The 25369-nt window shown below is 51.9% G+C and overlaps 11 protein-coding genes across 11 annotated transcripts; 7 read left to right on the top strand and 4 right to left on the bottom strand.

Annotated features, from left to right (window-relative positions):
- Nucleotides 1-50: 50 nt before the first annotated feature.
- Nucleotides 51-891, bottom strand: CC77DRAFT_959899 (DNAJ domain-containing protein; the record flags this gene model as incomplete). The annotated part of the gene is made up of 2 exons (XM_018535589.1): nucleotides 705-891; nucleotides 51-616 (listed from the first exon to the last, which is right to left on the bottom strand). Coding segments are annotated over exons 1-2 (639 nt in total), but the record flags the coding sequence as incomplete, so codon positions are not given.
- CC77DRAFT_959898 (DEAD-domain-containing protein) lies at nucleotides 892-3621 on the top strand. Its single transcript, XM_018535588.1, has 2 exons — nucleotides 892-1192; nucleotides 1249-3621. Exons 1-2 carry the CDS (start codon nucleotides 1070-1072, stop codon nucleotides 3547-3549), a joined length of 2424 nt encoding a protein of 807 aa, XP_018387497.1. The 5' UTR covers nucleotides 892-1069; the 3' UTR covers nucleotides 3550-3621.
- A 456-nt stretch (nucleotides 3622-4077) lies between these two features.
- CC77DRAFT_1019080 (hypothetical protein) lies at nucleotides 4078-4666 on the top strand. Its single transcript, XM_018524748.1, has one exon. The coding sequence runs from the start codon at nucleotides 4133-4135 to the stop codon at nucleotides 4613-4615; it is 483 nt and encodes a 160-aa protein (XP_018387496.1). The 5' UTR covers nucleotides 4078-4132; the 3' UTR covers nucleotides 4616-4666.
- A 1530-nt stretch (nucleotides 4667-6196) lies between these two features.
- CC77DRAFT_782364 (hypothetical protein) lies at nucleotides 6197-7081 on the bottom strand. The gene has a single exon (XM_018533152.1). The coding sequence runs from the start codon at nucleotides 6826-6828 to the stop codon at nucleotides 6379-6381; it is 450 nt and encodes a 149-aa protein (XP_018387495.1). The 5' UTR covers nucleotides 6829-7081; the 3' UTR covers nucleotides 6197-6378.
- Nucleotides 7082-9780, bottom strand: CC77DRAFT_782363 (hypothetical protein). Its single transcript, XM_018533151.1, has 2 exons — nucleotides 9476-9780; nucleotides 7082-9425 (listed from the first exon to the last, which is right to left on the bottom strand). Exons 1-2 carry the CDS (start codon nucleotides 9662-9664, stop codon nucleotides 7335-7337), a joined length of 2280 nt encoding a protein of 759 aa, XP_018387494.1. The 5' UTR covers nucleotides 9665-9780; the 3' UTR covers nucleotides 7082-7334.
- A 1759-nt stretch (nucleotides 9781-11539) lies between these two features.
- On the bottom strand, nucleotides 11540-12871 carry CC77DRAFT_1019078 (HAD-like protein). Its single transcript, XM_018524747.1, has 5 exons — nucleotides 12506-12871; nucleotides 12433-12446; nucleotides 12332-12379; nucleotides 12171-12280; nucleotides 11540-12121 (listed from the first exon to the last, which is right to left on the bottom strand). Exons 1-5 carry the CDS (start codon nucleotides 12563-12565, stop codon nucleotides 11631-11633), a joined length of 723 nt encoding a protein of 240 aa, XP_018387493.1. The 5' UTR covers nucleotides 12566-12871; the 3' UTR covers nucleotides 11540-11630.
- On the top strand, nucleotides 12832-14898 carry CC77DRAFT_1039497 (hypothetical protein). Its single transcript, XM_018527163.1, has 4 exons — nucleotides 12832-13033; nucleotides 13086-13180; nucleotides 13229-13495; nucleotides 13547-14898. Exons 1-4 carry the CDS (start codon nucleotides 13021-13023, stop codon nucleotides 14765-14767), a joined length of 1596 nt encoding a protein of 531 aa, XP_018387492.1. The 5' UTR covers nucleotides 12832-13020; the 3' UTR covers nucleotides 14768-14898.
- A 349-nt stretch (nucleotides 14899-15247) lies between these two features.
- On the top strand, nucleotides 15248-17357 carry CC77DRAFT_986041 (delta-1-pyrroline-5-carboxylate dehydrogenase 1; the record flags this gene model as incomplete). Its single annotated transcript, XM_018536211.1, has 4 exons — nucleotides 15248-15400; nucleotides 15458-15565; nucleotides 15619-15983; nucleotides 16033-17357. 4 exons carry the CDS (start codon nucleotides 15248-15250, stop codon nucleotides 17159-17161), a joined length of 1755 nt encoding a protein of 584 aa, XP_018387491.1. The 3' UTR covers nucleotides 17162-17357.
- A 1375-nt stretch (nucleotides 17358-18732) lies between these two features.
- Nucleotides 18733-21133, top strand: CC77DRAFT_1019074 (MFS general substrate transporter). The gene is made up of 2 exons (XM_018524746.1): nucleotides 18733-19375; nucleotides 19429-21133. Exons 1-2 carry the CDS (start codon nucleotides 19066-19068, stop codon nucleotides 21039-21041), a joined length of 1923 nt encoding a protein of 640 aa, XP_018387490.1. The 5' UTR covers nucleotides 18733-19065; the 3' UTR covers nucleotides 21042-21133.
- A 134-nt stretch (nucleotides 21134-21267) lies between these two features.
- Nucleotides 21268-23437, top strand: CC77DRAFT_1019073 (seven-hairpin glycosidase). Its single transcript, XM_018524745.1, has one exon. It carries the CDS (start codon nucleotides 21461-21463, stop codon nucleotides 23243-23245), a length of 1785 nt encoding a protein of 594 aa, XP_018387489.1. The 5' UTR covers nucleotides 21268-21460; the 3' UTR covers nucleotides 23246-23437.
- A 312-nt stretch (nucleotides 23438-23749) lies between these two features.
- CC77DRAFT_1019072 (glucan 1,3-beta-glucosidase precursor) lies at nucleotides 23750-25158 on the top strand. The gene is made up of 3 exons (XM_018524744.1): nucleotides 23750-24216; nucleotides 24280-24588; nucleotides 24651-25158. Exons 1-3 carry the CDS (start codon nucleotides 23948-23950, stop codon nucleotides 24988-24990), a joined length of 918 nt encoding a protein of 305 aa, XP_018387488.1. The 5' UTR covers nucleotides 23750-23947; the 3' UTR covers nucleotides 24991-25158.
- The last annotated feature ends 211 nt before the right edge of the window (nucleotides 25159-25369 follow it).

Here is a 25369-nt window from a genome sequence, read left to right as displayed (position 1 = left end):
AGACATTTGCAATCGCTACTGCCTTGGGAACCGCGCACTGGAAGCAATCATCCCAAAGCCTTCACCTTCTTCTTTTTCTTCTTTGCGCCGTCAGCGGGCTCTGGCTTCTTTCCCTGCTGGTAGTCCCTCCAGCTGTTGATGCGCGTATCCCTGGTCTTCTCCCAAGCTTCATCTTGCTCCCTCTTCCTCTTGCGCTCCTTAATCTCCTCATCTTCCTTCCTCTGTGCACGTCCCTCTTCTCTCATAGCGGCCTTCATTTGCCTCTGCTTCCTCATCTCGTTGTCTCTGATGACCCAGATGACCTTCTGCCTCCACTCTTTCGCAAACTCCTCGCCACGTGTCTCTTCGTCGTCAGCCGTGAGCTTCTTCTCTCGCATGAGCAGCATGCGCGCATCGGCAATGTTCTCGTCTAACTCTGCGCGCAGCTTCTCGTCGAGTAGGACAGTCTGGGCTTTCTTGAGACGGTCAAAGGCATCGGGGGCGAGCTCGTTCTTGGTCTTGTCAGGATGAATAAGGAGGGACTTGGCGCGGTAGACTTTTTTGATGTCGGATTCGGGGACACCGGGCTGGAGATCGAGGACGGCGTAGGCATCGAGACTGAAAACACTACGGATGCCTGTGTTTGTTAGCATAAGATTCTAGTATAGTAAAATGAATACGGTCAAGTTCGATCTTGGTTCAAGCAGCCCTAAAGTGCAACTTACGGTCTATCTCAGCGTCCTTGTCAAGCTCCTTGCCGAGGCCCGCGAGCTGAGCATCGATATCGTCATCGGCCATGGTGAATGTATGGACGCGTTGTATTGGTTCGGGTATAGACGGGGTGGAGGTCGGTATATTGTTGTTCGAAAACTACAAAAGGAAGAGATCAGGACTCATCAAGCTGCACCCAGCTCCTTCCTTGTGTTGTTGGTGGAAGTGACGGTGAAGACAGCAGCGCGCGATGCCGCGTGAATCCCCGCGGCGAAGCGCACGGTCCACCAAAGCCGAAGTTCTCCACCAAAAAGTTCTCTCGCGATGCGCCAACCAGCCTCAACACCGAAGCAAGCCGAAGACGAGGTAGTGCGCTGAAATGGTTGCATCTGGATTCACTGGTCGCACGCGACCTACCAAGGTCAAGAAGAGGGAGAACATCAAGAAGAGGACGCGCGATGATGTAGATGTCGCGAAGCTGGACCAGGCTGTCCAGGCACTGGTATGTATGCAGCGACTTACAGGAGACATGGAGCGCAGCAAAGTAACCGTATACAGGACCCCAAGCATGGCGCTTATAAAGACTTCACCAACCTCCCGCTTTCCGACCCAACCAAGCAAGGCCTCAAATCGTCGCATTTCGCCGTCATGACAGATATCCAGGCAAAAGCCATACCGCTGGCCCTACAGGGACACGACATTCTTGGTGCCGCCAAGACTGGTAGCGGAAAGACACTCTCCTTCATCGTACCCGTGCTAGAGAATCTGTACCGACATCAGCACATTGGCCCCGACGCTGGCTTGGGCGCCTTGATCCTATCCCCAACCCGAGAACTCGCTATCCAGATATTCGATGTCTTGCGCAAGATCGGACGACATGGACACATGTTTGCGGCAGGTCTGCTGATTGGAGGAAAGAGCTTGCAGGATGAGAGGGAGGCTCTTACCAAGATGAATATTCTCGTTGCAACACCGGGCCGTATGCTACAGCATCTGTCGCAAACAGCAGCCTTCCAGGTGGACGACTTGAAGATGCTGGTGCTGGATGAGGCAGATCGGATCCTTGACATGGGCTTCCAGCGGGACGTCGACGCCATCGTTGAATATCTTCCCAAAGAAAGGCAGACGCTGCTCTTCTCGGCTACACAGTCAAAGAAAGTCTCCGACCTGGCTCGCTTGAGTCTTCAAGACCCCGAATATGTATCCGTACACGCCGAGGACAAGAGCGCGACCCCCAAGGGACTTACGCAAAACTACATCGTTTGCCCGATTGAGGAAAAGTTGGACACCCTATGGAGTTTCATACAGGCGAGCAAGAAGTCCAAGATTCTTTGCTTCTTTTCGTCTGCAAAGACTGTTCGATTCGTCTACGAAGCTTTCCGTCACATGCAGCCTGGTATACCACTTCTCCATATCCACGGTCGTCAAAAACAGGGAGCTCGACTTGATACAACGGCAAAGTTCTCTGCGGCGAAACATTCTTGCCTATTTGCGACAGATGTCGCAGCTCGAGGACTAGATTTCCCAGCAGTTGACTTCGTGATTCAAGTCGATTGCCCGGACGACGTCGATACCTACATCCACCGTGTCGGCCGAACAGCACGGTACAACCGGGAGGGACGCGGAGTACTGTTCTTGGCACCAAGCGAAGAGGAGGGCATGCTCAAGCGCTTGGAGGCTAAGAGAGTGCCCGTCGAGATGATCAACGTACGACAAAAGAAGCGTCAATCAATCAAGGACCAGCTACAGAACATGTGCTTCCAGGATCCAGCTCTCAAGTACCTCGGTCAGAAAGCATTCATGACGCACGTCAAATCGATCTATCTCCAAAAAGACAAAGAGGTGTTCAAGCTCAAGGAGTACAACTTGGAAGCATACGCTGCTAGCTTGGGTCTACCGGGAACGCCAAAGATCAAGTTCTTGAAGGATGACAACAGCAAGCAGAGGAAACAGGCATCAAGACAGATGATTGAAGTTTCAGACTCTTCGGACGCTGAAGAGGCTCCAAAGGCAGACAAACCTGTGCGAACCAAATATGATCGCATGTTCGAGCGAAAGAACCAGGATGTTTTGGCAGAGCATTACCAGAAGCTGGTCAGGGATGGAGACGACGAAGCCCCAGCAGATGAGTTCAGTGGTGCCGGAGCGACGAATAACGCCGCCGACGACGACTTCATGGCCGTCAAAAGACGAATTCCAGCTGATGACGATTCGGGCGATCTCGACTCGGATAAGGCTCCGGAAGTCCCACCAGGTGGTCGCCTTGTTCATATTGCTGGTGCTTCTCAACCAATTGTTGTCGACAGCAACCGCCGCGAAAAGCTCCTGCAATCGAAGAAGAAGCTTACCAAACTTATGGATAAGGGCAAGAAGCTCGTCTACGACGACGAAGGTAACCCGCACGAGATCTACGAACTCGAAGACGAGGAGCAATGGCGCGCCAAAGGTCTACCAGAAGAGCAACGTCAAAAGTTCATTGAAGCAGCACGTGAGGTTGTTCAGACCGCCGATGTCGAGGATAAGGCGACCGCGAAGGCGAAGAGGAAGGAGCGAATGCTCAAACGCAAAGAAAGAGAGAGGGCTGAGTTGGCTGGTGAAGGTGGTGAGGATGCGGGTGTCGAGCTTCCTGATCCTGGTGAGGACCTTCTGGCCAACTTTAGGGCGGACGCAGAATACAGTGATGATCAAGACGAAGAAGAGCAAGAAGAGCAGCCGAAGAAACAGAAGAAGTGGTTCCAATCTGATTCCGAAGATGAAGAGAAAACCAAGAAGAGGAAGAAGGCAAAGGCGACGCACAGAGTGGAGGAGCCGGAGACACTGGAAGATATGGAGGCGCTTGCTGCCGGCTTGTTGGGCTAATTGGTATTTTGCATCTATTTATATGTAGTTATCAAACTCCCACATGGGATTTTTCATGTTCTGAACCGAGATCTCTTTCTACTTTTCCTCTAGCATCTAGCAAAATGCGATTATGATCTCCCCGTGTCTTACATGTTTATCAGAATTGCGATCGCCTAAATCAGTTGGCCGTCGTCTCACTCTGGACCGGCGATAGATTGCCGACAATCGCAGCCGATCGTTGAAGGTGGCAGGGATGGCTTACCATGCAGCTGGTATTGCCTGTATACAAAATTGTATGCAGCATCATCTAAAGCCTCGTGTTGTAACCGGGGGATGGGCTGAAGAGGCTCAACAACCATCTATTTAGCCTACCGACCCATCAATATAGATGAGAAGAGCGTTGGTGGGATTTCGGGTTGGGGAGGTGTTGATGCGAGAATGGCATGTGTTCGGGTTACGAGCTTGGAATTTAAACCAGTAGAATATATATCATAGCCCTGATTCTTCAGACACTTGCCTTCCTTGTCCTTAGCAACTCTGATTAAAATCGTTATAGCAACCTGTATACTCGACTCCGTGTTGTTTCCAACGAACGACTACAATGCACATCGCCAACGCCATCCTGATCGCATGGCCAGCGTTCCTTACCTCCGCCATCCCAATAATGCCTCGAACCGCCCTAATAGGCTCTCCAAGAAATGTCTACCTCACCACTTGCACCACGCGGTCCGTTACCGCCGACACAACCTTATCCTCTGCGATCCTCTACAGCGGCTCCGCATCTACCAACAACCCCACAGACATCGGCACCGTATCTTCTCCGCGCGCTGTCCAGTGGGCTGGTTTCACTCGGCGCGTAACCCTCGAGTCTGGTGTTTTTGAATCTAGGATTGCACAGAGTGCTGACACGCTGCCGAAGAGCGAGCTTGCGGGGTCGGCGACCTTGACGGGAGATGGGAATCTCAAGGAGGAGTTTGCCTGTTTTAGGGATGGAACGAGTACGTTTAGAATTAGTGCTGGAGTGCTGGGAGCAGAGACGACGGTTTGCGTGGCAGACTTCTGGTGTGGGAGTATTGCGGTTTAGATGAAGGATAAATATGGCACGCATGGTGTTGGCTGAGTCTCTCAATACGTGACCAGCTTGTCGTTAGTGTAAGGTCTTTTAATTCCATAGACACTCTGTTCTGCATCTGCGAGGCGCATCATCATAGTCGCTGACTGGCGATCGTCATCAGAATACCATTATCGTCACCAATCTCACAACGTCCCAGCCGCTGACATGCACGCAAAACATATTCTTGTTATCGAATGGCACTATCTCTTATCTTTCTTGCGTAGATTTTACTTTGGAAGACGAGGCAAAAATACTGGATAAAAAACATACAACAGCGGGGATTCGCCAGTGGTCACCCACCTGACTACTAGTCCGCCGGTCGAAGGCTTAACGTGTGGAGAGCAAACGGGATCCAGTGTTTATCCTTCGCCTGTGGTCGTATGTGGAAGGAATTACAAAAAATAATGTAATCAATGTTGGAGTTGTGATACATCCGACGTTGAGCATGTCAGAGAAAGTAAGCTATGCCAGATGAAGTCTTGGGAAATTGTGGAAGAAGTAGGATGAACACATAGAACACGAAAGAACTTAGTCAGAAACGTGGAAACCGTGTTGCTTCGTCCCAAAGCAAGATGTACATGATCTGTTCTCCGAATACTATACAATACGTACATAGATAGTGACATCATAGCAATACATGTCTTCTAGCAAACCGTAATCAGACAAAAAAACGACCCACATGAACTAGTCTGTCTAGTTGATATTCTAAAGAGCTTCGTGTTGACTCAAAGGGCCTACGGAAGCACTCGTTCTCGCTTACATTCTTCCACGACGTCTAGGCCGAGAAGATACGTACATATATCTAATTTCCCGTACCTAGACTTGAACTGTTAGCTCCATACTAGGGTACCAAGCTGTTGAGCTTGGTCTGGCGATGTCTTCGGTTGCGATTGCCTATCTCAATCTCGCCTTCTGTCACTTTCTGGAACCGAAGAGGACCACAAACCGTGGTACGGAACTGCACACTTATGCCCGATCGCGGATACGTTCCTGACTAGAGTTTTGGGCTTGATATCCGGCTGGTCTAGTACTTTCCAAGCGATTGAGCGGTTGCGACCGTCATGACGATTGACTTGAGCTTGTCGTTTCGCGATCTTGCAAGCCACTGAAGATGTCGGCGGTGGAGTCAGCTACCACATGATCGTATCTGTCGGGTAACGGCATCTGCACGATCCGTAAGTCTTGCGATGCGGATCATGGGCATACAAAATTCAGCCAATGTTCCCAATACCGTGTCACCGGTCATATCTCCGTTATTACAACGCATGAAGAAGAAGAAAAAGCGGAGAAATTACGCCGGTGAAAACAAACATAGTCCCGAAGCCAGCTTCGCACTGCATCTAACATCTGATTCCGTGCCGTCCTTGTGATGAAAAGCAAAAGGATACGACCGGGGACATGAAAGAAGCAGTTTCGAGTACGTGGTGCTGCAGCCGACCTTATGCAGAGAGCGGGTACCTCATCCCCTCTTTTCAACTATTTTCCTTTTCTCGACGACGACGACGACGACTGCTTTTGCCTTCCGCGGCTGCGTTATGCAGTGCATTGAACAATTCTCCATCAATCGTCATGCAGCGATTGAACGAAGCTTTTCACTCCTGCATCTCGCCCCGCCCTCTCGTACTCATTGTGTATCTTCCCCCCTATCCTCTCGGCGCGTTTTCCTGCCATGTTGATACGGCCGTACCTTCTTTTGCAATGGATAGGATCGGCCCGCTCAGATGAAGAATCGGCTATGCTTTGGTAGTTTGGTTCGTTGAGTAATTGCGCGAGCATGTAAGAGACATGGTCACATTTGGGTAGCATCTGAGGCAGGTTAGCCATCTGGTCGCGCCATGCAGGGGTTCAGGGGCTGGCTGGTGCGGGCAGACGATGCAGGCCGGGAACGAAAAGAAATCAGCAAAAGAAACTTCGAAGAGAAACGTCGACATAACGATAACGTCACGGGTCAAAGCGTGCGGCCGGTAGCGAGATGTGGTATACGCGGCTAGGGGCGTTCCCGCGGGGGTGCTAAGATCTTGCGGAGGTTTCCGATGCAGGAGGGAGTCCCATGTCTTTGGGTCGAGGTGAATTGCAAGTGTAACTGGCTGGGCAAAGTGATTTGGACACTGGACAAATGATTGCGTGCTGTAGAAGGTGTCAGAGTACATGCAGAAAGAGGGAGTGAACTGAGGCCAAAGCATGTCGATTCCATTTGTGAAGTCTGCATAGACAGATTCTTCTAGTCTTATTGAGATGCTCCAACACCAAGTCCCTATGATTCATTATTCCATTACTCCAGCTGACTCCCCTTTCCAGTCAGACAAGACATACCCAAAGATACAGAGACCATATGCCCTTCCAGCAGTGACAAAGCAGAGATACAATAGGAAAACAATTCAAGATGAGCAGTGACGTTTCGTGATATCCAGTCCTCCATAATCAAGGGAATACTGGTGCAGGACAAAAACGCTTTTAACTCCTGATGGCAACGCCTGCGCCAAATTGTGATGTCCAAGAGTGTGCCGTATTAAGATTATGCCAAAGAGGCCTCCATATTGGCCCTCGTTTGAGAAATTAATGAGACAAGAGAAAAGTTTGGGCCAAATTGCCATCGTAAGACTGGCAATATAAAATCATCGACGAAAAGTCCGGGTATAAGCAAGAAGCGAAGGTCGACGTAGCAATAAATATGCTTTCAGGACTGAAGCTACTGCCCTCTGAAGTCACCAGGCCCCTGATTGGCAAAGATATAGCTCTTAGGCTGGGGTTCAGTCGTTCGCCGTAGTAGATTTCCATGCGAATCAGTGCCTTGAGGTGGAGTGTACTGGTGTACTAAAAAGTCGGGCATTGCGGAGACCTGAGGAGCGAAAGGAACGTTATGATGGATGCCACTCAATGACACGTCCTTGAATTCATCGTAGTGCATGTTTCCAGCCTGCATATACTGTGAACTACTGTCATTGCCTTGAGCCTGAGCAGTGTCAGGTAGTGATGGTCGTCTGAAATGCTCAGGCTTCGGTTGCTGGATCGTAAGGTCGGTAGTCGAATGGAAAGCCGCACGCATTTGAGGTTGTTGCATATATGATGTCCGAGGGAAATGTTGCTGTGTTGCTGGCGCTGACTGAGGAGGCGTGTCGCGATACAAAGCATCGTTCACAAAGCGCGATTGAAGGTCCAAAGACGAGGATGGTGGTGAAGTGGTCTTCGCGATAACATTTCCAGCTTGATCGGAAGACCAATTTGTGTGCATGCTCTCTGGACTATTGTGATCGGGCATCGCTGAGTGAGGCCTTATCACGGCAGCACCACCCCAGTAGTTTCCAAAATCCTGTGGTGTCAGTGGAGTTGGCGGTGCCAGACTACCGCCGTGTCCGATTGTTGTAGCACTGGAAGTGGAAAATGTTCGTGCGAACTTCGGAGAAGCTGCAGCATCCGAGAAGCTTGACACCATAGGTGAGCGCTGCGCAGAACCTGGTTGTGACTTTTGAACACGACCTCCAGCATTTGGAATCCCACTCGATCGGATCCTTCGAATAACTTTGTCACCGTTACCTCCTGGTGATGACATGGGAGCAGAGTAGGAAGCACTCCTCATTGCGCTGGAACTCAAGTTAACTGGGCGCTTCTGTCTTCTTGCCGCAATGCTTGATTGTTGATCTGGTGGCTGGAAACCGTCCGGAGTGCTGTTTCGGATGTGTATCGCGTCCATGTTGTTGGCAAGGTTGCTGCTTGAGGAGTTTCTCCGAGCGAATGCATCCTCGCGGAAGTGCAGTGGGATATCGAGATCAGATGGCGCCGCACTAAGCTTTCGTGCTTGTTCTGGTGTAGAGAGGATGGCATGTGCGGATGTGTTGGATTGTTGGTAGAAGTTTGACTGCGGGTACATTTGGCTGGAGCCATCCTGGGGCCAGAATGGAAGCGTCTGCTCGGAGGCTGATGCCTGAGCGAGACTGTACGGTGCGAACTGGTCCTCGGGCTCCTCGACCTGCTTGGGATGCGCCATTTGCGAAGGGTCCTCTGTCCAGCCAGTGTAAACGGAGTTCAACGAAGCGATAGAAGGAGGAGTTGGTCCATTCGGTGACTGAGTTGTGCCAGATGACTGGGTCCCATTGTAGGGCGATGCATCCGACGATATCGATCCCGTGCTTTGCTGGGCTTCCGCAGATGCCGAGTTGCTGGTGTTGGTAGCAGCAAGCGCAGAATAGTCTAGCTGGAAGTCGGCAAAGTTGTCGAATTCTGGATGTGAGGGTGCAAGATCGTTGGGCATGGGCGCTGGAACCGAGAAAGCGCTTAGGTCGCTGGAGTATGCGTTGGACAGACCGGTGGTGTCGTAGAACTCGGGCTCTTGGGCATTCAGAGACATGCCACTGTTGTGCATGTAAGCACCGTTGGTCGCAGCCATGATGGAGTGCATGAGGTCGTTTGAGCGATATGATGCGGAACGGTCAGGTTCCGGAACGGAGTGAAGGCCGTGCTGCATGTCAAACTGTTGCTGTTGTTGCTGGTGCTGGTGCTGTTGGTGGTGGTGTTGCTGCAGTGAGAGTTGGGGCCCTAGATCGAGGGCCGACGGTCCCTCGCCGATTTGCACGGGAAGGCTTGCAGGGCTAATGTCAGCGTTCGGGTAGAAGTCCGGCTGCATGAGCATATGCGGGTGTTGCTGCTCTTGCGGGTGTGCATAATGGTTAGACATGGCCGGGACGTGGGAATGACCGAAGGGAAGGCTCATGGTCATGTTGTACTGGTTCATTAGCTTCTTGCGGTCCTGCTTGACTTTTGCCCTGCGGTTCTGGAACCAGTTCTGCACGCGAGTTAGCGAGGCACGGCATGCGCGCTCTGGGGACGACTTGCGTTGATCTTGTCCAGTGGCACGCCGAGGCGCGTCGCAAATTCCTTCTTCACATTGGTGCTGGGCTTGTGTTGGGCCAGGAAGTGCTGTTCGAGGATGTCGTGCTGGTCCTTGGTGAGGCGGGGTTTGACATCGCTGCCGGGCTGCTTGGGCGCAGAGGGTGCTGTCGTCGAGCCCCCGCTGGAATCCATGGCGGCGCGCACAGCGACAATACACCTCGAGCGGCTTCGGACGGGCGCAAGTCAAGAGGCGACAGGTGCTGCAGTGAAGTCGTCGTCGTGGGCGCGTTCGGGTAGTGACAGGCAGAGGTAGCTATGGAAGGTAGATCTGGGGCGCTGGCGATGGGCAATAATGCGTAGAGCACGGATACACGGGATGCACCGAGACGGGTCGGGGCTGGGATATAGATGTGTGTCGAGGGAAGATGCCAGTAATGGTAGCGAGTGACGGTTACGAAGGGGAGCGGGAAACAACAGCGGTAGACTCTATATCTACAATAGAAAAACGAGGGTATTCAGCGCGACGGCGCGGTAGGAAAGGCACGAAGCGAACGACGACGGAGAAGAAGAGCAGGAGGAGCGATCAGGTTGTTGGCTGCCGCTTGGTTGGTCGGAGGTGCTAACGTGCTAAGCCACTGAACCCCCCCAGCATGCATTATGCTGCTCCGGCACAAAAATAGTTTCGTGACACTGGCTGTCTCCGCTCAGCACACCTCGATCCTGGAGAACATGCACCTGGTGATTCGAGCTCTTGTTTCTTGCACCTGCTCGCCCTCGTGCACTGTGGTGGAGGGCTGCCACCCTTTCACAGACACTTCGACACGCAGCACTGGCCGGCAGCCTCAACCCCCGACGCGCTTCACGATTGCGCGCACAGGGGCACTCTGCTCCAAGGCGCCAATTGGCCCGGCCATGGAGCGAGCTGCGGCGGCGGCTGTGATCCGCCCTCGGGCGGGAGACATGTCCCACTGATTCGAAAGCGATGGATGGTGCTGCAGCTTGGGCCTTCCCCCGTTCGGAGAATATACATGAATGCGAGAGAGCATGTCAATGCCATGCCAAAGCAGCCCTTCTCAACCACGTTGCACGTCAAAATGTCTAGTGACGAGTCCATGGCCGCAGCCATGGCTTCAACGTGGACTGCGGGCTCGAGCGCGCTTTTGAGCTCATGGCGTCAACACTGCGACTCGCCTTGTTGCCGACATGCCATGCCTCTCACGACTCGCCGAGTAGCTCTTTGTCAGTAACCGCTTCCGGTCCGAGTGAGTCGACCATCTGTGTGACGAGATGCCACCGGGCGCATGGCCAAGGGGCGTCTCGCGCCGCTGATCTGCTGCCTCGGATGTCGGCGCACATGTTTTGGCATCAGATGGACTGTTCCTGAGCGTACCTTGCAGCAAAGGGGCCTCAGTGCGACGTACGAAACTCAAATTGGCCCCGCCTCGTCCTACAGACTTTGTGTGTTGACTGACTTGGGCAACGGACAATCCTAGCCTAGCTCTGAAGACTCAGTGCGCGCCCCAGCTGGGGGACCCGCTGGCCCAAACCAAAAGATGTCGTGCTGCAAGGGCGTCCCTATCATCAGGCGATGCACCCTGCCGACTTATCAGACCTCCTCGCCAACCCGTCTGAACTTAGTCTTCTCTCCTCACTCCTACGCCAGCTGGTCGTGTCGCACCACAGCGACGGCACACCCAGCTGACGTCTTCGACTGCAGTAGTCTGGGTCGCCGTCATCTTTCTAGAAAGCTGTTCGCTGGGGGCTCAGCCTGCTCAAAATGGAGTATTTCATGCGATGCGATGCATTCCGCGATTCCCGTTTAGGGAGGATGATACGGCAAGTTGAACAAGGCTAGTACTCCAAGCGACCACACTTGCATGCTGGGGAAGGGTCGCCAGGCTGTGCATGCGTCAAGCACATTACAACCTCTGGACATTGTTGCTTCGCCGCAAAATCGGTCCCCGACCTGATCTTCCGTCCAATCTACCGCTTATCGTGAGCTTCAATCGTCTGACTGCAGCTGAATTACCGATGCACGAGTACTTTGGGCTTGCAAGTAACCTGAAAGTGTCGAGTAAGCGCATCAACAACCCTGGCAAAGCACTGAGTCGTCCACACAAGAATGAGTAAGGTACTTGTCATTGTCGGCTCTTCTTGCCTAAACCAAGGCATTTTCTATCTGTATGGCTCCTTGCCCAGTCGTCTTATCCCAGGATTTCAGGGTGACACTGCGCATGTCCCTGACAATGTAATCTGCGCCCGCTTCTATCAGCTGTTCTAGTGTATGGGTTGTGTAGAGTCCCACCACTACGAACCCTGCTGCCTTGCCAGACCTAACGCCTGCGGGCGCATCCTCAAAGACAACGATGGAAGGTTCCTTTTCTTGGAGTCCCAGCTTCTTTGCGCCCATCTGATAGCACGCGGGGTCTGGCTTGCCGTTGAGTACATCTTCCGCCGTTACGAGATTCTTGGGATGCGCCAACTTCATGACATCAAGCCAGCCTTGCACAAGCGGCCGCGTGCCCGAGGTGACGATAGACCATGGAACGAGGTTTTCTTCGAGCCTGTCCAACAAGGCTCGCGAGCCGGGTATTTCAACCGCGTCTTGTCCAAACTCCTTTGGTATTAAGCCCTCGACATGGTTGACATCTTATCTGTCAGATGACTGCTTTTGTCAAAACAAAGACATAGTGCTTACACTCCATATTTGCGAGCTTTGGCTCGTAGATTTTAAGGACATCGATCGACCTTCGTCCATGCGATGTGGCGAGGATTACATTAGGATCGACGCCTATCTCTTTTCCAATCCTATGCGGATGTGTAAGCCTTTAGATGTGAAGAATCTTCGACACGACTTACTTGTGCCAGTGCTTGACTATTGCATCCGTTGAGTCGATGATAGTACCACTGCCAACATCAGCTGTCTGCTAGCTAATATTGGCTTGAAGACTAAGGCTTACTCCATATCAAAGAGCTGCAGGTAATCAGTTATCAGTATTAATAGTCTGCAATGCGACCAAGAGTGGTTCTTACCAGGCCATTGAACGTGACGGTTTTGGCCGGCGCCGAAAAAGAGGCCTCGGATACAGTCATTGTGAAAGGTTACAGGTGTGGTCGATGAGCTAGCAGTGAACAAGATCAAGACGTTGCTGTGATATTGAAGACTTGAAGAGGGCCGATGTATATAAGATATCTGTAGTAGGGAAAGAGAATGCATTTTAGTGCTAACTGCATCAGGAAAGCTACCCGAAAGCAGCCAATCATGGTGACGACTGTTTCAACAAAGTTAGCCGCAACACTTCAGCCCATAGCTGCGAGGACTAGTCTGTGGATGAGGGTCCTATTCAGGAGTACCAGAGATTGATCTGCGCTTGTTTTCGTCCTGTCAGAGGATGTAAGAGTTGAGCTTGCCAGGGCCGCGGGGGTGGGGCTAAAGCTAACTAGGCGGACACGAGCGGCAGAACTTTTCACGTGCCGAACTTTTTTTGGATCCTCTCACTTTTCTGAGAGACGAGTGCGACCAACATCTACCACGTCAACAATTCACTATGAAGGTCGGAAGTAAGGCTTTCCACGTCTCTGGACCTCAGAGTAGCACTAATACGAACTGCAGAGCCAAAATCGAAGCGCGTACCCGTGCGTCTACGGCACAAGATTGAGAAGGCGTCGGCGGCGAAGCAAAAGAAGGCGAAGAAGCTAGCGAAGAAGGTACACCAACTGCGCGCGACTGTAGTGCTCGCATGCTGACATGTACAGGACCCAACATGGCGCTCCAAGACGAAGAAAGAACCCGGTATTCCCAACCTGTTTCCCTACAAAGACAAGATTCTCGCAGAGGTCGAGGAGCAGCGCAGGAGAAAGGAAGAAGAGGCCGCGCGCAGACGGCAATTAGCGAAGGAGCAAAGGCTGGGAGGCGCGACTGCGGAAGATGCAATGGACGATGACGAGGAGTTTGAGCAGTTCGACGCTGAAGGTGACGAACTTTTGGCCGAAGACAGCGAAGACGAGAATTCGATGCAAGTGGTGAGTTCACATGGTTCACAGCAGATGCGCGACTCTGCTAAGAATGCGCAGGACAACAACTTGAATCCCATGGCTGCTCTGTTAGCTTCCGCCAAGGCGCGCGCCGCCGAATTTGAACAGAACGACGACGACCAAGACGCCATGGAAGACAGTGAAGATGACGAATCGGATCACGGCGATGGAGTCAAAGTCGCCAAGGATGCGTCAAGAAAACAGTTTGACAAGGTATACAAGCAGGTTGTCGACTCGGCCGACGTCGTTTTGTATGTGCTCGATGCTCGCGACCCAACTGGAACGCGATCGAAAGAGGTGGAGCAGGCAGTCATGGCAGCGGATCGTGGAAGCAAGCGCCTGATATTCATCCTCAACAAGATCGATCTTGTTCCTCCGCCCGTCCTTCGCGCATGGCTGGTGCACCTCCGCCGCTCATTCCCTACCCTTCCTCTACGTGCATCCAAACCAGCGCCAAACGCAAAGACTTTCGAGCACAAGGACCTTACGATGAAGGGTACATCCGAGACGCTCTTCAAGGCCTTGAAGACATTCGCCGAGTCTCGTCAGCTGAAGCGCTCAGTCAGAGTCGGAATTATTGGATATCCCAATGTTGGCAAATCATCCGTCATCAATGCCCTGACTTCAAGACTAAGCGGAAGGTCTGCTGGCTGCCCTACTGGTGCCGAGGCTGGTGTTACTACCAGTCTGCGCGAAGTCAAGATAGACAACAAGTTGAAGCTTCTTGACTCGCCTGGTATCGTTTTCCCAAATACCGAAGGATCCAAGGAAAGCAAGGTACAGCAAAAGGCACGACTTATTCTGCTCAATGCCGTCCCCCCAAGAGAGATTGACGATCCCGTTCCTGCTGTCACTCTGTTACTCAAGAGGCTATCGTCTTCGGAGGAACTGTTTTCGAAGTTGATGGAAGTCTACGATCTACCTCCCCTACTCGCCGTGGGTAACGACAAGACAACCGACTTTTTAGTTCAGGTAGCAAGAAAGAGAGGCCGACTGGGCAAGGGTGGTGTACCAAACATGCATGCAGCGGCACAGACTGTCATTAATGACTGGAGAGATGGTCGTATCCAAGGATGGACAAGCCCTCCCAAATACGCACCTGCCGAGACTTCTTCCACCAAGACTGCGCCAGCTACCAAGGGCGGCCTCGTTGGTGATCAGAAGGAGATTGTCAAGGAGTGGGCCGCTGAGTTCAAGCTCGATGGTCTATGGGGTGACGAACCGAGTGATGCTGCAGCACCAGAAGCTATGGAAATGTAGGCAGCTTACTTTGACTGGTATGGCGAAATGGCGTTCATCCAAGACTATAGTGCTAGTCTACTTTACTTGCACAGAGGAAAAGGATTCGACTAGATATCACGAGTCTATCAATGATATGTTACCTGCTCTTGAAGATGATCCTGCATCTCTGACGCTAGAATTTGTGGATTCTTCCGATGCAAGCCTTGCGATTGACTGCGTGAACCATGTGTGTACCGCTACTGACCGCGTGAAGTCTCTGCGATATCGGATCTGCATCGGACCATCCTACAAGTGAAAAGTTCTCTCCGAGCTGCAACTACCCACCGATGAGAGGGTTCGGCGATATGTTGGCTCCCATAGGTAGGTTTCGCCGCCCCACACTTTCGGCTTCCGTCGGCTCACCCCAGAGCTCCACCACGTTAAGCTTCACAGCTCAAGATACATAACGACAGGTTCCTTGGGATTTCTGATCACACAAAATTAACAGTTTTATTCACAATGGGTTCTTCAAAGGGTCTACAGCCTCTACGCTCTGCTTCCAAGACTCTGAATGCTCTGCCCGCAGCCTATGCTGGCGCGCAGATTGCATCAAGACGGTATGCGGGGACGCTCGCCAACTTCAAGATTCCCACTGTCAACAACGAGCCTAACGTAAGTTGAAAGAGGAACCCTAATGTTCAGAATCAATCCGCTGATCATGCTCGATAGCAACACTACACCAAAGGCTCAGTAGACCGCCAGAAGCTCCAAGATGCGGTTGCACGTATGAAGAAGCAAGGTCCAGTACAAGTACCTCTTGCTGTAGGAGGAGAATACGTAAGCTTTGCTGTGAACTCGAAAAGTCCTCACATCGTTCTGACACTTTCCAGATCAACAACTCTTCGATCCTCACTCAGAACAACCCCTCCTCACACGCCGATGTCATCGCCAAATACTCCAATGCTAGCGCAGCCGACGTAAAGAAAGCCATAGATGCAGCACTAGCTGCTAAGCCAGCATGGGAGGCACTTCCATTCGCTGAGCGTGCATCGGTGTTTCTCAAGGCAGCAGATCTGATCTCCACAAAGTACCGGTACGAAATCATGGCTGCGACTATGGTGGGACAAGGCAAGAACGCATGGCAGGCCGAGATTGACGCAGCGGCTGAGCTTTGCGACTTCTTGAGGTTCAATGTCAAGTACGCGGAAGACACATACGGACATCAGCCAACACACAACTCACCGGGAGTCTGGAAGTATGTACAACCCCTGATCGCAGCTGAAGATCAAGGCTAACTCGTGCAGCCGCGTTGAGTACCGTCCTCTTGAGGGTTTCGTCTACGCAGTATCACCTTTCAACTTTACAGCCATTGGCGGTAACCTTCCTGCAGCTCCAGCTCTGATGGGCAACGTCGTTGTCTGGAAGCCATCCCCATCCGCAATTGCGTCGAACTGGCTTCTTTACCAGATTCTTATCGAGGCCGGCCTCCCACCAAACGTGATCCAGTGGGTACCTGGTGATGCTGTGGAAGTGACCCAGGAAGTCCTGGCTCACAGGCAATTCGCGTCTCTACACTACACTGGCAGCACAGCAGTCTTCCGTCAGTTGTATGGCAAGATTGCCAACGGTGTGGCTGAGGGCAAATACCAGAGCTACCCAAGGATCGTCGGAGAAACTGGAGGAAAGAACTTCCATCTTATCCACAAGGATGCTGATATTCCCAACGCAGCTATCCAGACTGTCCGTGGTGCTTTCGAATACCAAGGCCAGAAATGCAGTGCGTGTTCGCGCCTGTACGTACCAGAGTCTGCGTGGCCAGAATTCAAGGAAATCCTTGTACGTGAGGTCGAAGCCCTGAAGATCGGCGAGCCTACGGACTTCTCAAACTTCATCGGCCCTGTCATCCACGAGGCATCTTTCAAGAAGCTCTCCGGTGTCATTGACGAAGCAAAGAACGACAGTGATCTCGAGCTCGTCGTTGGCGGCAAGTACGACAGCAGCAAGGGTTACTACATCCACCCCACCATCTACCGCACCAAGAACCCCAACCACCCTCTCCTGTCTCGCGAACTCTTCGGTCCCATCCTTGTGACCTACGTCTATGATGACGCCGCGCCTGACGCTTTCTCCAAGATCATCAAGCAGATCGACAAGACTTCCGAGTACGCGTTGACTGGTGCCGTGTTCGCAAAGGACAGGGAGACCATCAAGTATGCGTCGGACAAGCTGAGGGACACTGCTGGTAACTTCTACATCAACTGCAAGTGCACAGGTGCGGTTGTCGGACAACAGCCATTCGGTGGATCGAGGGCTAGCGGAACGAACGACAAGGCTGGCAGCGCGACTCTGTTGTCGAGATTCGTAAACATGAGGGCGGTCAAGGAAGAGTTTTTGCCTACTGAGAAGGTTACGTACCCCAGCAACGAGGTGTAAGATAGTTATTGGAAAGACGAGTGTGATCTAAAAGCATGGCAAGTTGAGCTAGCATTGGCGTTGGCGTTGGATGGGCACTCACGATTACGATAAAACGTAAAGATATGTATATGAAATCAGAATGACACAAGCTAGATGTCGGAAGTTATGATACAATTCATCACAAGTGGGAATGGCATGTGATTGAACAAAAAGTGAACTGGAAACACAAACCAGGGTGTGTTACGAATATAGATCCATCCTCACCACCGCATGGGCATAACGAGATTCATAAAGCCAAGACAAGAACACCCGGTCTGCTTAGATTTGTGATATGAACACTCCTGTCATTGTCAGTTGCAAAAGGTTACTTGCAATAAGACAATTAGTTTCATCGACACAGAAATGTAGGCATGATTCGGAGTCAGATCCATAGATGTGTTCGCACGTACGTCGTCAGCCCAAGACCTACTTCAACCCACCACGCGTCCCGTCCAAACACGGTCACGTTATATGTACCTCGGCAATAATTGAGAAAACGTTGAGAGAAGGGGCTAATCTTACGATGCGGCTCAATGCATCTTCTAGAACCAGCATGAGTCGTGACAGACCCACCGGCTTTCGGGAGCCCCGTTCGTTTCGAAGCGAAGCTTATTTTGAGCCGCAACGCACGGGGCGTACGAGTGTTTGATTGGAAATCCGGGAGATACGACCGTTGGGGTATTTGGATTGTCGGGTTGACCGTTGCTCAGGGAACTGCAGGTCTGTACAGTGGAGGTTGTGTATACGCAGCAGGCTGGATTTAGGGTTTGCGTATTCCGACAATATGTACAGCTGATGTAACACCGAATTCCGGATCGGAGTCGGTACAGTGCGTCTTGGTCCGAACCAGGGTGGAGCGGAGCGGATTCTGCTGAGGAATCAACCCGTTCCCGTGCGAAGTTGCGAGGATGAGATAAGATGAGTCTCGTATGCATACGCTCGCAACGAAGTTTCAGTCGCCTCTTGCACCTCGGCTATGGTGATGGAGTTAAGCAGCTATTCACCATGATTGCTCATCCTACACGGTACACCGTAGACAAGTAATCATCCTCATCTCCACACCAAGAACACGCGTAACCTCCTCTTTTGAAGAAAGTTGTGGAGTAGAGTGCCTGGATTGCATGTATGAGACCGATCCTCCGCTCAAGCAGCCTACCGTCCGCACTTTAACTAGAGGCGGCGGAACGAGCGAGAAATCTCACTTGCTAAGTATATCCCTGGAATGAATCCACAAGGTAACCTCGGCATCTCGGTACATTTTCACTTCGAGATCGTTGCAATAACCTTGCAAAGCCCTATGACGCTCTGTCCGCGATCTGCAACATGCATAGCGGCACCTTTTCCCATCTCCGTAACCCCTGTCGAATTCGGCGCCTACTGTCCGAGGGAGTATTTCGATTGGTTCCGCGCGTTAAGCTTTTCAGAGGCGTCGCTGTTTCGAGCATAGCCCGACGCTTCGGCCGAGCAAACTTAAGATTTTTGATCATGGTGTCATCGCCTCATGGGTCGCACGTTGCAAGCGGATTTGGGAGCGTTGCAAGTCGGGATTAGGGACGAATCCAGCTGGTTGGGCAGCCAGAACATTTGTCGACCGATCTGTTTTGTCCTTGTCACGCATTGCTAGTGGGTTCTTTACCGCCGCATCGCATGACTTGTGCGCCGTCCACCGTGTGCCTGGGTTGTTTATATGTGGCGTGTCCCGCTGTGATCGTCCTGCTTTCTCCTCCGAGGTTAATTGTGTCGTAACTCTCTCGTCTTTTCCCTTACTTTAGATACTCTTTAATTAATACTGGGCATCGTCCCTACCGCCTTGCTCCAAATTCCTTCGACGGAAGACATCAATTATCACACAACGCCAAATCCGATACGATAACAACACTACGATGGAGAAGGACCAGGAGGTTGCCGCAAACTCTGCGGCAAACAGCAATAGCAGTCACATGGACGTCGAGTCTGGAAGAGATGGTATCTCTCATTGGAAGATGATCACGGACCAGGGTGTCGTTACCAAGGAGATCATCAACTACGACTACGAGGGTGCGGGAACTGAGGAAGATCCATATGTGGTGGAGTGGATCGACAACGACCCCAGGAACCCAATGACCTGGCCTAAGACGAAGAAGTGGATCATGGCCATTGCTGTCGCTAACTCGGTTCTCGTCGTATCATTCTGTTCATCGGCTTTCTCTGGAGGTATGTTCTACACAAATCAAAGTGCATACTGAATGACGTCTGACACGTTCTAGGTATCCAACAAATTATGGCTGAGTTCAGCGTCAGCCAAGAGGTTGTCACACTCGGTGTATCACTCTTCGTTCTCGGATTTGCTCTCGGACCGCTTCTATGGGCTCCTTTCTCAGAATTGTACGGTCGCCAGGTTGTCTTCATTGGAACGTATACCGCTTTCATGGCTTTCAACGCTGGTGCTGCTGGTGCGCCCACAATCTACGGCCTGCTTATTCTTCGATTCTTCGCCGCCGCTTTCGGTTCCAGTCCTCTCACCAACGCTGGAGGTGTTATTGCCGATCTGTTCTCCGCAAACGAGCGTGGACTTGCCATGTCAATCTTCTCTGCTGCGCCATTCATGGGTCCCGTTCTTGGTCCGATCATTGGTGGATTCTTGGGTATGACTGAAGGTTGGAGATGGGTTAACGGTCTCATGGCTATCTGGGCCGGAGTGATTCTCGTTGTCACCACCTGCCTCGTTCCCGAGACATACGCCCCGGTCCTGCTTAGGAAGCGTGCTGAGAAGCTCTCAAAGATTTCTGGAAAGGTTTACCGATCCCGTACTGATATCGACCAAGGCAAGGTTTCGCTCGGAGAGGCTTTCGCGACTGGTCTCAAGCGTCCCTGGATCCTGCTTTTCTGCGAGCCCATTGTCCTTTTGCTTTCGCTTTACCACGCCATCATCTACGGTATCCTTTACATGCTTTTCGGTGCTTTCCCAATCGTCTACCGTATTGGCCGTGGCTGGAACGAGGGTATTAGCGGTCTGCCTTTCGTCGCTGTCGCCATTGGAGTCTTGTCTGCTATCACATACGTCATTACTGTCGACAACAAGATGTACATGAGGAAGGTTCAAGAGTCCGGTCGTGGATTTGCTGCTCCCGAGGCACGTCTCCCCATGTGCATCATCGGCGGTATCGCACTTCCCATTGGTCTCTTCTGGTTTGCCTGGACCAACTCCCCGACTCTCCCATGGGCTGCCAGCGTCGTCGCCTCCATTCCATTCGGTTTCGGCATGGTTCTCATCTTCTTGTCCATCATGAACTATCTCATCGACTCGTACACGATCTTCGCTGCATCCGTCTTGGCTGGCAACGGTATCATTCGTTCAGTCTTCGGTGCTGCTTTCCCTCTTTTCACCTCGCAAATGTACAGCCGCCTTGGTATCCACTGGGCTTCATCCGTACCTGCTTTCCTAGCTGTCGCTTGTCTGCCGCTTCCGTTCTTGTTCTACAAGTACGGTAAGACCATCCGCGAAAAGTGCAAGTACGCCGCACAATCAGAAGCCTTCATGGAGAAGATCCGCAACCAACATGCCGCGAAGGCAGCCCGACAGGCCGCCGGTACCGAATCAGAGGATACCTCGCGCGCCGCCACTCTTACTCCTCAAGAGGAAGTCGAAGAGGAGATGCACGAGGAAGAGTCCGCGCCCAAGTTCGAGGAGATGAAGGCTGAGAAGGAGACGGATGGCGAGGGTCTCAAGAAGGTTCAGACTGGGCGCTCGACAAGAAGCCGGAGAACTGTGAGGGATCTCGACTTCAACCCAAATCCGTTCGACATCGACCGCGTCAACACAAGAGAAAGCTTCGCAGGCAGGCCGAGAGCCAACAGCCGAGCGAGTAGCAAGAAGTAAATGTCTGTTTTTGTTGTAGCATTTTTACGGTCGAAAAAGTTGTTAGATTTGACGCATGGCATCAGCATAGTATACCCCTCTCCTATTGTCAGTAGGCAATTTTAGTTCAATAATATTCATAACATGATAAGTTGCTTCTTGCTTGTGACGTACTTGACGCTCTAGCTGTTGTTAACCGTTAGAATGCTTCTGAGTGATCTCCGTTGCACGGATCAACCTCGGCGATCGTCATAAGCCGCCGGCAACGCATACTGTATCAGAAACCCTTCCCATAGCATTGTTCTAGACACGTAACACATTGCGCAATACTAAGTCTCATCGGTCCTTCCCCCGCGCGTCTCGTCAATCGCATCCGGCGATGGAGTGCGCCTGTATTCCTTCTTTAGCTCGTAGCTGCCGTCTATGAGCGCGCTTCAGCAATGCCACGTGTGCGCACTCGACATATCGCTCTCTGCGTCTCCATTGTTTGTTGGATCTATTACTTCCTTCCCAAGGACGAAGCCTTCCCGTCCCGTCATGGCGCGGATCACGGCTCTACCGCCGCGTTGGCGCGTTACATGAATGATCCATCTCAAATCCCGCGCATCCTCGCAACACCGAGTAGCTTCGACTGGAGTTCCGTGAACTTCACCTACCCGCTTCCACTCGGCCCCAAGCTTCCTTCACCCTTCACCAAACGTCCTCGTATTCAACACAACTTCACACCCGACCCGAGCAATGTACACGCCATACAGGAGGAGAGACGATTGGAGGTGAAGCGAGTGTTTGCAAAGAGCTGGGCAAGCTACAGGAGCAAGGCATGGATGAAGGATGCGCTGAAGCCGATAAGTGGACAGTATGTCGACCAGTTCTCTGGATGGGCTGCGACATTGGTAGACTCACTCGACACACTTTGGATGCTAGGGATGCGGAACGAATTCTACGAAGCTGTCGAAGCTGTTGCGACCATTGATTTCGGTATGTCTACGGCACCGACAGTCAATACCTTCGAGACGTGTATACGCTACCTGGGCGGGCTTCTTGCTGCATACGACTTGAGTGGACATGAGGTGCTGAAGGCGAAAGCGATCGAGGTGGGCGACCTGCTATATGGCGCCTTCAACACGAAGAACGGCATGCCTGTTGACTTTATCAACTTCGAAAATGCGAAGCAGGGCACTGGGTTGATCGTCGAGAATCAAGTGGTCAGCGCAAGTCCGGGTACCATCACGCTAGAGTTCAGCAGGCTGAGCCAGATCACGGGGAACGACAAATACTATGCTGCTGTGTCGAGTCTGATGGATGTATTCGCGGAGAGTCAAACGAAGACGAAACTGCCAGGCATGTGGCCTATGATGGTGTCCATGCGCGCCAAAGACGTTGTTTCGGGTTATCAGTTTACGATAGGTGGGAATGCGGATTCCTTGTATGAGTACCTACCAAAGGCGCATGCCCTGCTTGGGTCTGCAGAGCTAAGCTCGAGCAAGTACGAGGCCATGTCACGCTCCTTCATGGATACGGCGATGAACAACTTATTCTTCGCACCTATGATACCAGGGAACGAGGACATTCTGATCTCAGGCAACGTCGATGTTCATGAGGACGGTCCCAGTCTTGACCCCGAAAGCGAGCATCTGTCATGCTTCATCGGTGGTCTTTTCGCGCTCGGTGGGCGGCTGTTCGACAACGCAGAATATCTCGAAACCGGAGCGAAGCTTGCTCGCGGGTGTGCATACGCCTACAAGTCTTTTCCCACTGGTATCATGCCAGAAAGGTATAACATGGTTCTATGCCCCGGCCCTGATCATCGTAAATCCTGCGCGTATGACGAAGAGCGCTATGCCGTAGAAGCAGCTGCACGACCGCAGCACAAGTCTCACCTTCCTAAAGGTTTTACCACTGCTAAAGACCCTCGCTATATCCTTCGTCCCGAGGCCATTGAATCTGTCTTTATACTATGGCGCATCACGGGCGATCCCGTTTGGCGCGAGACTGCATGGGAGATGTTCGAGGCTGTAGCCAACGCAACGGACACAGAGCTTGCGAATGCTGCGATCATGGACGTTTCTGTCATCGGGTCAAAGAAAGAGGACTACATGGAGAGTTTCTGGATGGCAGAGACCCTGAAGTACTTTTACCTGTGCTTCGCCGATACGGGCTTGGTTAGCTTGGATGACTTTGTGTTGAATACTGAAGCGCATCCTTTTCGGTTATCCAAGGGGTAGGCGAAATGTATATAAACTTGCATTTGGTATTGAGAAAATTTGTTGCTGTCTCGGTTCCTCGAACAGGCTCGCAATACTTATGGTTGCAGTTGACGTGAAGAGCTTCAGGTGAGGTTGCCAGTGCGTGAACTATCGCAACAAGACGCGAGCGGGACGTTAGAGTAGGCGAGAAAAACAAAGACATTGTATCGCTAAATTCAAGCTGAATCCATACAACACTCATCGTGCACAACACCGCCAAATCCCCCTACCCACGTTACGTCCTCAGTGTTCTCGACGCCCATAGAACACATGCCGTAACTCCGCTGCCCCACTCTTCCCATCAGCTTAAGCATGTGCAAGCATGTGGCGTCACTCGCTGTGATTGGTGTTCCTGAGACCCATTGTTTCTAAACCAGGACTCTGAAGTTTAGCGTGGGTTGCGCGCCCCCCTTGATCTTCCCCTTCAAACCCCAGGCACCAAGGCCTTTCTTTTCCTCTTCTTTACTACACTATCCAATCTCCGCGACTCTACGTCACAGTCATTCTTTTGCTTCTATTGGAAGTAGTTCATACACTCATTCTTTTTGCATAATTGGCTATTTGGCCTCGTCAGCTCTATCTTTAGACAGCTTTGTACCATATTGAAGCTCTCTTTCCCGCATCGATCCGTCATTACCAACACCACCGTATATTCTCCTCGAAGCATTACTCTAAGCGAAGATGCGTTTCTCCATTGTTGCTGCTGCGCTTGCAGCTGCTCCCGCCGTCGTCTCGGCTGCTGAGAAGGGCAAGATGGGATTCGCCCTCGGAACGAAGATGGGAAGCGGAGCATGCAAGACCCAGCAGGATTACTCCGACGACTTCAAGATGATCAAGTCGAACTCTGGCTCAACCATTGTTCGTGGTTACGCTGCCTCGGACTGCGACATGGCTAAGAACGCCCTCCCGGCTGCCAAGTCAGCCGGCTTCAAGGTTGTTCTAGGTATCTGGTAAGCTTCATGTTCCTACCAACGACGATTCAGAGCCAAGTTTGCTAACACATGGTACCGCAGGCCCGATGTCGAGGAGTCCTTCCAGAAGGACCTCAAGGCCATTACCGACGTTGCCCAGCAATACACCGATACGATCTACGCCGTAACCGTCGGTTCTGAGACCCTCTACCGTGGAAACTTCACTGGTGAGGAGCTCGCCGGCAAGATCAAGACTGTCAAGGACAAGCTGCCCTCTGGCATCAAGGTCGGAACTGCAGACTCATGGAACAAGTTTGCCGACGGAACTGGTGATGCCATCATTGGCACTGCCGACATCATCATGGTTAACGCCTTTGCTTTCTGGCAGGGTGCCAGCCGTGAGAACGCTACGTACGTACAATCCTTCAGTCAAGCACACCTTGAAGGATAAACACAGACTAACACTCTTGCAGTCACGTCTACCTTGACGACATGTACCAAGCCACCGCCCACATTGAGAAGGTCGCTGGAGGCCGCTCCAAGGCCCCTGAGATCTGGAACGGCGAGACCGGCTGGCCCACGGCTGTTGGCACCGACTACGACGCTGCGAAGGGTGGACTGGACAACGCTAAGCACTTCTACCAGCACGGTTTCTGCTCGCTGCTCGACTGGGGTTTCAACGGCTTCTACTTTGAGGCTTTCGACGAACCCTGGAAGCCAGCTTCCATTGGTGACAATGGAAAGGCTGCTGACGAGACTGCCTGGGGTGCCATGACTGCGGACCGCCAGAAGAAGTTCGACCTTATGTGCTAGATTTAGACTAGGCGGAGACTGATCTTGAGGCCTGAGGATGAGTTGAACATAGACGACGGGGGACAAGTTGTTGGTATAGCTTGATCGTTGCATATAAACAAATTTAGAGTATAGACGCATCGCTCCTACATATGGAAAGGTTACGACCAGTTCTTTTTGAATAACTTGTTGCTTGATCAGATGTGTCCACCAAGACTCTTCTTCGTATGTGATTTTCATCCCAGTTACTAGACGGAACAAAAATGAGTGTCGCTCACAGCTGAGAAGTAGAGGCGAGATCTGAGCACGGGACATGTCCGCTTCTTGTCGATAACAGTGTATCGTTCCCACCCTAGAGCACTATCCTTCACCCACGCGAGCGCAAAAAGAAATTGCTCTC

The sequence above is a fragment of the Alternaria alternata genome (assembly GCF_001642055.1).
Source record: "Alternaria alternata strain SRC1lrK2f unplaced genomic scaffold CC77scaffold_7, whole genome shotgun sequence".
In the NCBI taxonomy this organism is placed as follows: Eukaryota; Fungi; Ascomycota; class Dothideomycetes; order Pleosporales; family Pleosporaceae; genus Alternaria; species Alternaria alternata.
The sequence above is the reverse complement of the archived record's forward strand: the minus strand, read 5'-3'. Positions and strand labels throughout refer to the sequence as shown.

Bases quoted from the DNA above. Each gene is read 5' to 3' on its own strand.
- CC77DRAFT_959898 (XM_018535588.1), top strand. From the start codon at position 1,070: ATGGTTGCATCTGGATTCACTGGTCGCACGCGACCTACCAAGGTCAAG. The intron at 1,193-1,248 runs GTATGTATGCAG...AACCGTATACAG, and splicing joins ACCAGGCTGTCCAGGCACTG to GACCCCAAGCATGGCGCTTA.
- CC77DRAFT_782364 (XM_018533152.1), bottom strand. From the start codon at position 6,828: ATGCTTTGGCCTCAGTTCACTCCCTCTTTCTGCATGTACTCTGACACC.
- CC77DRAFT_1019078 (XM_018524747.1), bottom strand. From the start codon at position 12,565: ATGACTGTATCCGAGGCCTCTTTTTCGGCGCCGGCCAAAACCGTCACG. The intron at 12,281-12,331 runs GTAAGTCGTGTC...ACATCCGCATAG, and splicing joins ATAGTCAAGCACTGGCACAA to GATTGGAAAAGAGATAGGCG. The intron at 12,122-12,170 runs GTAAGCACTATG...CTGACAGATAAG, and splicing joins AAAGCTCGCAAATATGGAGT to ATGTCAACCATGTCGAGGGC.
- CC77DRAFT_1019074 (XM_018524746.1), top strand. From the start codon at position 19,066: ATGGAGAAGGACCAGGAGGTTGCCGCAAACTCTGCGGCAAACAGCAAT. The intron at 19,376-19,428 runs GTATGTTCTACA...GACACGTTCTAG, and splicing joins TTCATCGGCTTTCTCTGGAG to GTATCCAACAAATTATGGCT.
- CC77DRAFT_1019080 (XM_018524748.1), top strand. From the start codon at position 4,133: ATGCACATCGCCAACGCCATCCTGATCGCATGGCCAGCGTTCCTTACC.
- CC77DRAFT_1019073 (XM_018524745.1), top strand. From the start codon at position 21,461: ATGCCACGTGTGCGCACTCGACATATCGCTCTCTGCGTCTCCATTGTT.
- CC77DRAFT_1019072 (XM_018524744.1), top strand. From the start codon at position 23,948: ATGCGTTTCTCCATTGTTGCTGCTGCGCTTGCAGCTGCTCCCGCCGTC. The intron at 24,217-24,279 runs GTAAGCTTCATG...ATGGTACCGCAG, and splicing joins AAGGTTGTTCTAGGTATCTG to GCCCGATGTCGAGGAGTCCT. The intron at 24,589-24,650 runs GTACGTACAATC...ACACTCTTGCAG, and splicing joins GCCAGCCGTGAGAACGCTAC to TCACGTCTACCTTGACGACA.
- CC77DRAFT_1039497 (XM_018527163.1), top strand. The intron at 13,181-13,228 runs GTACACCAACTG...TGACATGTACAG, and splicing joins CGAAGAAGCTAGCGAAGAAG to GACCCAACATGGCGCTCCAA. The intron at 13,496-13,546 runs GTGAGTTCACAT...AAGAATGCGCAG, and splicing joins ACGAGAATTCGATGCAAGTG to GACAACAACTTGAATCCCAT.
- CC77DRAFT_782363 (XM_018533151.1), bottom strand. From the start codon at position 9,664: ATGGATTCCAGCGGGGGCTCGACGACAGCACCCTCTGCGCCCAAGCAG. The intron at 9,426-9,475 runs GCAAGTCGTCCC...ACTCGCGTGCAG, and splicing joins TGCCACTGGACAAGATCAAC to AACTGGTTCCAGAACCGCAG.